This window comes from Nyctibius grandis, chromosome 2 (assembly GCF_013368605.1).
Source record: "Nyctibius grandis isolate bNycGra1 chromosome 2, bNycGra1.pri, whole genome shotgun sequence".
NCBI lineage: Eukaryota > Metazoa > Chordata > Aves > Nyctibiiformes > Nyctibiidae > Nyctibius > Nyctibius grandis.
The window spans coordinates 24,620,644-24,630,453 of NC_090659.1; the positions used below are offsets into that span (position 1 = coordinate 24,620,644).

At 42.4% G+C, this 9,810-nt stretch overlaps 1 protein-coding gene across 1 annotated transcript; it reads right to left on the reverse strand.

Annotated features, from left to right (window-relative positions):
• Positions 1-217: 217 nt before the first annotated feature.
• On the reverse strand, positions 218-7,900 carry RSPH1 (radial spoke head component 1). Its single transcript, XM_068395209.1, has 9 exons — positions 7,835-7,900; positions 7,129-7,242; positions 6,903-7,008; positions 5,450-5,540; positions 5,077-5,212; positions 4,699-4,770; positions 2,715-2,928; positions 2,138-2,281; positions 218-316 (listed from the first exon to the last, which is right to left on the reverse strand). The coding sequence occupies exons 1-9, from the start codon at positions 7,883-7,885 to the stop codon at positions 267-269; spliced, it is 978 nt and encodes a 325-aa protein (XP_068251310.1). The 5' UTR covers positions 7,886-7,900; the 3' UTR covers positions 218-266.
• Between the last annotated feature and the right edge of the window lie 1,910 nt (positions 7,901-9,810).

The window sequence follows — 9,810 nt, forward strand, 5'->3', positions numbered from 1 at the left end:
ACACAACTTCATGAATACAGAATAATGCTGTACTGATTTCAACAACTGACTACCTGCTACATGGAATAAAGTAAGTTGTCGTGAGACTGCACACTCTGAGATCATAAAAGTTTCAGAGATATATATTCCAGACAGAAGTGACAGAAATGTTTATTTGAAGTATCTTAACTCAGCCTTTTATGAATAAAAATATTCCAGGTTTACCATAATAAATGATTCACTCTGAATTTTCCTTTTTTTGGCTCTTTGTCTCTAGTTGTATCCAATTACTCTGCTTCCTTTGATTCATCCTCCTCATCCTCTAACCTAGTAGTTTCTGTGGAGTTGAAGGAAAGACAGGACATAAGAGATGCATTTTATTATAAAACACTGAAAAGTAACCCTAGTAACTAAAACAAAATTATAGGACTATGCTGTCTACCTCAGTCATCTTTCCCATTGCCTTTCACTGCCAATACTTGAATTTAACTGTTATATGTTTTTTGTCATCTGCCAGACAGACTCAGTACACACAGACTGACTGCCAGCCGGCCCATATGTAACTCTGGAATAGCTAAAGAACGTGTCCTATTTAGACACGTATCATAAGAAACATGGAGCAACAAGGGTGGAATTCCTGGTAATGGGACAGAGAATACAAGGCTGCAAGAAACCAGATTTTGTTACATCTGCTCTTCACAGTATGTGTATTTTCTTCAAATCATTTCCTCTTACTATAACTTAATCTTCCTAAACATAAAGACAAGGGGAACAATAAGTTGCCTAATTAATCATGGATGTAGACCTATGCTGAAAAATGTATAAAATCCAACTCTCTGATTCTAGAAATAAAGAGCTGGAAGGAACTTTGAGAACATCTATCACATTCCTATGTTTTCATGCATTGGAATCTGCATCTATGCTGTTGCTGACAGATACTTGGGTCCATTTGCTCTTTTTAAAAAAAAGCAACACAAAAAACCAATGGGAATACCAGGACTGCTTCATTATGGTAGGCCAGAAAATTTGTTAGGATCAAGTTTAGTCAAAAATGGTTATTTGAGTCCAAGAGACTTTGAGACAAACCAGGCTCAGTGAACTTCTGCCAAATCCAAAGCAGAGCTATGCAGGAAACCTGCTTAGATTTCTGCTGGATCTGATTCAATCCCAGGGATCCTGTAAGATGTCAGTCCTACACACCAGATCAGCCAGCTGGCTAGTCTGCCCTGAAGCAGGAGTGCACCTTCAGAGGTGATAGGCAAAAAATGACAGCAAATAAACTATGAAAATTCCAAGAGCTGACCTAAATGTTTAGTGTATACCTTCAGGCATTTTCACACGGTTTAATAGTCTTTATGATCCCTATGGATAGTGCTCTGCCTTGATTTATTGTAAAATGGACTGGTTACAAATGGATAAATTTATCTTATGTTTTCACACATCAGATATGTAAGCTTGTAAATGTTGACACTTACAAATCCAAACAACACAATTGGGTGGAGGTCTATAGGCTAAATATAAATCAACACAGATGTATCCTTTTGGTGCTTCTTAGCAATTTTGTATTTAAAACAGGCTTCTGAACTGCCTGGCAGAAAACCTGAGCATCTGAATTCCAAATTTCAACAAAAGACTGTTCAAACCATAATGCCTAAAATTTGTTTCCTCAGTTGTTCAAACCATAATGCATAACAATACCTAAAACTTGTTTCTTCAGATTTGTTTTGCTGGCTTTTTAACTTCAGTTTAGAGAATAAGAATACACAGTTCTACTCATGAGAGAAAAGTGGAGTGCTCAAAACCCCCTGAATTTCCCATGGTCTGAAATCTTCTCTCTCATTTTTGTACCAAAAAAAAAAGTTTGCAGATGCAATCACTTACAAACTCAGCCCTGCAAGTGCTGTCAGCTGTACATGCATAGATAATGCTGCTCAGAAGTGTCACTTCTAATTTGTACTGTTACAGTATACGAACTTGACTACTCAAAACCAGTTTATATCTGTAGAGGACTGCCCCCGTTATGAAAGGTAGAGATTCCCATGGTCTCTTCAGCGTGATAATGGACCTCTCAGCAGAAGCATGACTTCAGCTGGTTGACATACATAATTTCAAACCCTGATTGCTAATTGAAGAATGAGCGTGCATGCCCCTTCCTCACCTTCTTCCTCCTGTTCTTTGTTTTCTTCTTCCTCTCTGTTTCCTTCATCTTCCTCTCCTGCATCCCTTGCTGGGCTAAAAACTTCACTGGATACTTCATCAAGAGAAGGCTCATCATCCCTACCCTCAGCAGACTCACCAGTGACTGAAATATGAGAAATTAGAAATACTGAAGAAAATTAATTTTTACAAATTTGCACTCAGCCGTTGTCTCCGTGTAGTAGCTAATAACTCTTACTGAAGTCTGCAGTTTTTACTCACATGAGAAATCCCACAAAATCTTCTGTAACTGTTAATAATCAAGCTTGTATAACAGGCCATGATATAGACTAAAGTGATTCACAGGCTTCCCAAGACAGCTGTATCTCATCATGCTATGTGAGATAAAACAGACATATATATATTGTGCAGTTTATGAACAGGCTTGGAAGTTCCTAACATTCAATATGTGCTAAATTGTGGGGAAAAAAACCCCAAACAAACAGAAAACCTCTCACACCACTTGATATTAAACCTGAAAAACATGGTTTCAGGGAATAGTCAAAGCATGGAGTTTACAGCTGTCCAGCAGAACAAACCTGCAATTGATGGTATTTTCTCCTCTTCAGTTACTGCTGCTGCTCTTTTTTTCACTGCTTCTGCTGCTGCTGCTGCCACTAGGGAGGCTGCTCTGGGTGCAGGTGGGTTTTCCCCATGGGGAGTCCAGAGCGTTAATTTGGTAATTTCTGATGCTTTCCATTTTGGTGCAACAAGTAATGAGGGTTCCTCCTCTTCTTCTCCCTCTCCTTTATCCTAGAAGACAACTCATTAAATCCAGCAACTCATTTTACAGGTATTAAGGGAGTAACTAAGATGATGGTTTTGTGTACTAAAAACTCTTTATGTGGGTTCAAAATGACAATGACATGGCCTTTAAAAGTATTTACAGGTGGAGGAACTTCAGCAGCCGCAAATCTTGGAAGAGAACTACACTTTGAACCTCGATGAAGTCAGTTGACTATTGCTATTGATCAATGCTTGCCAGCTTGCTTTAATGTAAAATTTTATCTCTGCCTTAAACAGAATGGCTGTGAGGGGCCTATCAACTATGTCTCCTCTTCTATGCCTGTCTACAGTATAACAGCAGCAAATAAGACCTGATGCTCTGTCTGGTAGATGCTACACTATCTCACACAAGAACAGAGTGGCAAAACAGCTCTTTCTGCCTCAGTCTCTGCTTAGGGAAAGAATCTAGGATCTAGGAAGCAGTATGGTACTGCACAAATCTTATGTTTTTGAAATCTGAAGATAATTTTTTTTATTTAAAAAGTCATGCTTTATTTTATCCAAATATGAAGGAGTTTTAGTAATGGAATCATTATTTACATTGCAAGCTAATTTCTTTTAGTTTTTTTTTTTTTTAAATGGGCCTTGGTCTGCAATGACTTCAACTAAAGCAGAGAGTGAAAAATAATCTTACTTTAGTGACACCACTGTCCCTTGCTTTACACAGTCACTACAGCATTTACATGAGAAAAAATTATTGTTCTTGGGAGTATGATTTTCAGAAGCTGAGTACTTAACCTTGGGTCCTTAAATTCATTTTTGAACTCCTACATCAATGGCCTAATGTTCCAAAATCAGCACATCCAACAATTCCCAACTGAACTGAGGATACTAGATACACATCACTTTGTAAACTCATATGAATCTGATACTTAATTAGAGGATCTCTTGCTTTTAGCCAAAAAAGCAAAACAGTCTCCATGTTTTACAAATCTCTATCACTAATGATAGGATATTTTTTTATTATTATTATTATGATGATTTTGTCCTTGTCTTAAGAAATAATTGCTGCATTGGAGAATTTTCAAAGACTGTGTAATGGGAACTAATGTGTCGGATAACAAAGGTAGCAAACTCTAAGCTCAAATGCGGCATATTTTCTTGAAATCAAAACAGTAATATTAAGATATATTTCTTATTTCTATAGCTACTTTGCACCATATTAATCAGAAACATTTCAAAACATTCATGCATGAAGGAGAAGGAAAAACAGGCCCTGATCCCAGCTGCTTCCTACAATTATTAGGATCTGTGGATATTAAGCTCCTAACAGGACCAGGACAACAATGGGACATATTTCCAAAACATGAATCTGCTAGAAATCACAGTTCAGAAATATAAGAAGAAATACTTTAATTGTTTTTCTGGTGTTCAGAACAAAGTGGAATACAGGCTAAATGTACAGACAAATACATGTACATTCTTCTGTGGTTTGAAACTTCAAATATTTTGGGAAGGTCCTGATTTTTCTAAACTTTAAGCAGAAAGGACTCCTGTCTGCAAGTAGTGCAAAAATCACACCTTGTACTTGTCAAAGCTTACACAGTAGAGAAGTTAAAGAAAAAAGCAAAATGAAACCTCATTCAGTTCTTAAGAATGCATGAGTTTCTACCCTTTTTTGACTGGTTAGATCTTCTGTAACATCAGTATCTAGAATGCATTTTATTGATTACTCAACAATAGATTTGATTTACTGAGTTCTCTGATATTCAGTATAATTTGCACTATTTCTTTTACCTGCTCTGATTGTATGTATTCACCATGCTGTTCACATCCAATATCAAAGATATATTTGCCATGACCTACAGGCTGCACAAAGATACAAAAAAGTCAGCAGAACTATAAAGTCAGTACATTCTAAGTATATAAAAGTAAAATGTGCTTTACTACAGAACTCATACAATAGTCAATAACAATACAGTTTGAAAGCAAAGTTGCAGAGAAACTTGGCATTCTGTCCTACAGATTAACTCAGTTTTGTATGTTACACTTACAGTACAAGAAATACTACAAAAGATCAGGAGCCTAGCTTCTTATTTTAAGTGGAAACAGATCATATTAAGGCAACTCCATGCTAACTGTTCAGATTAATAGAGAGTTTTCCAGCACACTTACATTTCCATCCAAAAACTTGCCCTTAAATCTATGGTTTAGGTGGATAAGTTCAGCTTCTCCTTCCTGGTTTCCGTTTACCCAACCACCAACATACTTAGATCCTGTGTCTTTATAGATATATGTACCTTGCCCATGCCTAAGGAGAAAATAATAATTTTGCTTTATATTACTGAATATTAAGAATTTAGGATGTTGTTATACTTAAGGTATTAAAACTGTATTATTTAAGTAGCTGAAATGACTCAAATTGGACTAAATTGCCAAGATCATCCAGTAGCACTTGATTTGCTGCAGTCAGCCATGCTTTGAAAATAACCTTTGCATTTTAATGCCATTGGGTGCCTTGAAACATCACTGTAAGAATGAAACAAACCTATTGTGGTTAAACCATTCTCCAGTATAGGTGTCTCCATTTGCATAAGTATACCGTCCATAGCCATGTCTCTGGTCATCCACCCAGTCTCCTTTAATGAGAATACAACAAAAACACAGTGAGACGTGGTGTATTTCATTGTGTGATATAATGGTCAGTTTGCAAAGTTATCACACACGAATCATTAGAGAAGGAAAAGAAAGCTATGACACCATTGCCCAGAGAAGTTGTGGCTGCCCCTCCCTGGCAGTGTTTAAGGCCAGGTTGGATGAGGCTTTGAGCAACCTGGTGTAGAGGAAAGGTGTCCCTGCCACAGGCAGGGGTTGGAACTAGATGATCTTTAAGGTCCCTTCCAACCCAAACCGTTCTATGATTCTATGATTCTATGATTGTGATTCCTTACCATTCCTTACACTGTTCCTTACTCTAAGCCCTTGCTCTTTTTTTCTTCTGTCGCTCTCCACACATATTTATGCAGCTGCCTGACCTCCCTCTCATTTTGTCCATCACGGTCTGCCTCCATGATCACTCTCCATTATCATTACGAACACAAGAAGCCATGTAACATCCTGCTCCTGTCTTTAAATTTGGTAATGTGTTACAGTTGCATTAGTTAATGTGACATTTCCACTAAAATAAAAAGAGGGACTACTTTAGTTTGACTCATTTGCTAAAATTGTTCTGTCAGTCGGGGACGTATATACTCAAAAGGACGCTAGACTATGTGTCTTAATTACTCTTGTATTCAAACTTAAAAGAAATAAAAAAAAATCACAGGTGCATATGCTCCCATAAGACAAGATTGTGTTGCTCATTTTGCTCTCTGCTTCTAGCCCTCACAATGTGAATGTTCTTTCTTGCCTAGCTTAGAAGGGAGGGGGGGGAATATTGTCCCTTGAAGCCTAACTGATATTCAGAGTGTTTTGGGTACGCTCCTGGAAGAAGGGAAACAATGCGAGTTTCAACTTCTTCAAACTTCAGAGGCATCCCAATCCCTAAGTGCTCTAATCAATCAGTAGACTATTTTTTAAGGATGGACCTAATAAAGTCCTGAAATACTTTATACTGAACACATCTGTGGTTCTAATAGTCATTCAGAAATAAGTAAGTATACTCTCTTCTACCAAGATTGCACTGATTTGTAGAAGATACTTAATATTTCTCAGGACCTGGAACACCCCACTTGAAAGAAGGACATGTCAAGAATAAACTGCTACTAAATACCACACTTAATAACCAACACAATAACCAACATAAATCCCCATAAATAAAACCAACACTTCTCAGAACTTGTAGTAAAAAAGGAATAAAAGGAAAACATTTCATAGCAAATTTATATTCTTAAAATAATACATTCTCCAATTCACTATCCCCTTGCCTTCAGAGGGTGGAGGGAGTGGGGAATGTGCCCTTTCAGTTACAGAAATCCTTGCAACTGTGTTCAGTGTTTTACCTTCATATTTTGATCCATCTGGATAAAAAAAAATACCCTGGCCATGCTTTTTGTTTTGAAGATATCCTCCAGTGTAGCAAGCACCGTTTTTAAATCTGTAGGTCCCCTGAAACATATTTGGTATAGGTAAAATACTTGTCAGTTCTCACTCTTGTTTCAATGTTGTTCCAAACTAACAGAACAGCTGAAACATAAGCACAACCTCTGTCTTCTGTCACTGTCTTACCTGTCCACTTCTGAAACCATGTTCATATTCTCCATCATATGTATCACCATTGGGTAGATATGCTTTTCCACGTCCATGTCGCTCACCTTCTGAATTGCGTTCACCATCATACTCCTCATCAAATGTGGAAAAAAAAAATACTTAAGAGGGCTAGACCTGACTGAATCTAACCTCGTTAGACACAGGAAAACAGGTGTTTGCTCAAAGCTGCTCCAATTCGGCTTGAATCAGAGACTGCAGGAGCACCTGGCCAACAGAGGTACTGTACTGCTCATGCAGACACCTTCATGAGATCCTGGCACCCGGAGGCTCTCCTCCCTCCTGACACACTACTGGAAAGTACGGATGACTTGTTTTCATCCCGTGGAGAAAGTTAGGCAGGTCCCAAGTGAAATGGTACAGCCCCACTTCCGTGCCCACGGAAGGAGCGCCCCAGAAGCTCTCCCGGGCCCGGCACGGCCGGCACACAGCATTCAAGACCCCGTGACCCGTAACGTTCACTTTTCCCTTCCCCGCTGGCGCTCCCCGACTCCCCGCCCGAGGCGCGCGTGAGCCCCTTCCCGCCCCGCTCCTCCCCACCGCCCTCGGCGGCGCATGCTCCCGGCGGGGACGGGCCCCTCGCCGCAGCAGGGGCCGGGAGACGGGGCAGGGCCGCCTCCGCCCGCGCTGCTGGGCCGCTCGCGGCACCCCGGCCGCGCCGGCTGACCCCTAAATTGGGCTCGGCCTCCTCGGCCTCCTCCGAGCTCAGGTCCGACATGGCCGCGGCGTCGCTGTCACCGTGGCAACCAGGGCGCGCGGCGGGGGGCGGGGCGCGCCGCCGTCGTTTGCTGCCGCGGCAGCGCCCGGCGGGGCGCGCGGGCGGGGCTCGCGCTGCTGTCCCGGGTGCTGAGAGCACCGGCCGGCCCCGCCCCTCACCGCGGCGGCGGGGCGGAGGCGGGGCGGGGAGCGCGTGCGCTCCCCCGCTGGGGGGAAGCGGCGGCGGCCTGAGGTGTCACCGAGAGCGGAGAGCCCCGCCTGCCCCGGCGGCCTCCCGGGCGGCCCGGCGGCTCTCGGCGCGGGAGCCCCGGGAGGGGCGCACCAGCCGCCAGAGGACCGCGGTGCTGATAAACGCTGTGGGGCGCGGGACGCCGCCCTCCCCCGGCACCGATCTCCCGCCTGCACCTTGCGCTTGGCTTTCCCCGACCTGTGCCTTTAGTGTCGTGAAACAGGCTGGTGGCATTGGGCAATGGTTGGACTCGATGATCCCCGAGGTCTCTTCCAACTGATTGATTCTGGGATTCTGGGATTCTGAGATGAGACCTGAGACCCCTCAGTCTTCCCAAAGCTCCCGGTAGTTTGGCTGGTTTGGCCTGTAAACAACATCTGAGATTTTAAAAACATTCCTGCATCTAGATTTTTTTGTTTGTTTTTTTTTCTGTCAAGTTTAATAATGTTCAGAAATTCACAGAATCACAGAATGGTTGCGGCTGGAAGGGACCTCTGGAGATCATCTCGTCCAACCCCCTGCCAAAGCAGGTCCCCCTAGAGCAGGTTACACAGGGTCGCATTCAGGTGGGTTTTGAATATCTCGAGAGGAGACTCCACAAGCTCCCTGGGCAGCCTGTTCCAGTGCTCTGTCACCCTCAAACTAAATTAATTTTTCCCTCATATTGTAATGGAACTTCTTGTGTTTCAGTTTGTGCCCATTGCCCCATGGGTTCCAGTCCATGGATCTTACCTTTTTGTTTTATATGTTATGGTTTCAGCCTGATGATGAGTCTCATTCACCTGCTCAACAGACCAGACATGTTCCCCCCATGCAGCCTGGTGAATGCCACTGGAAATTCAGTACACTCCTTAAACTGGACCCAGAAGGCCAAGGTCATTCAGCTCCAGCCCCGAAATCCCACAGGCTTCCCACAGCTAGCTTGACAGCACATGTCCAATGGCACGGTTAGAGAGAGGACCCACGTGTACTCCTCAAGACGTGTCACAGAAACATGCTTTGGCTGTCACTGGCATGCCTGGGGCACTGTTGTACTGTTAGTGGTCAGGCTCTGTGTTTTGGGGTGCTCTGAAGAGATTCTCTTGGGTTTTATGCACAGCATAAAATGGTCTGTACAGGTGACTTGGGGGTCAGGACAGAGGTGAGGAAATGCTCTGGCGCTAATCACTGATGGAGCTTAGGCACTGGAAGTCATCAAACCACCGTGTGAGCTGGCCTGGAAAATCCTGTGTTTCTGCAATAAATGAATGAAGGGAGTGAAAGTTACCTCTCCCATTAGTTTTTCTAAGTTTTACTGAACTGCTGTGGTGACAGGGGCCCTGCGTGGTTCTAACAGAGTTACCAGTGAGATAGCAGAATGATGAATCAGTCAGGTGTTTAACATCACTTAAGCATCTTCTGCTTTCACACATACAATTCCTTTTACTTCCACTAATTTTTTTCTTCTCCTTTTAGTAACTATAATTCTCAATAGTCTTAATATGTAGGAAATTGTCCGTCTTCTGACTTTCCTTCAAACCCCTCTGCTCCTTCAGCCTCAGCAGTGATCCATGATCCATGTAACTCTGATGACAAGCTCAGTCACCTCAGCCAGTCAAGATCCTCCCGTACTAATATGATTACAGCTAAATCAATGCTGGGAGGCAAGAAGAGGGCTCTCCTTTCTCGAAATGCCAAGAGTGGAAGGGAGTAGCTCC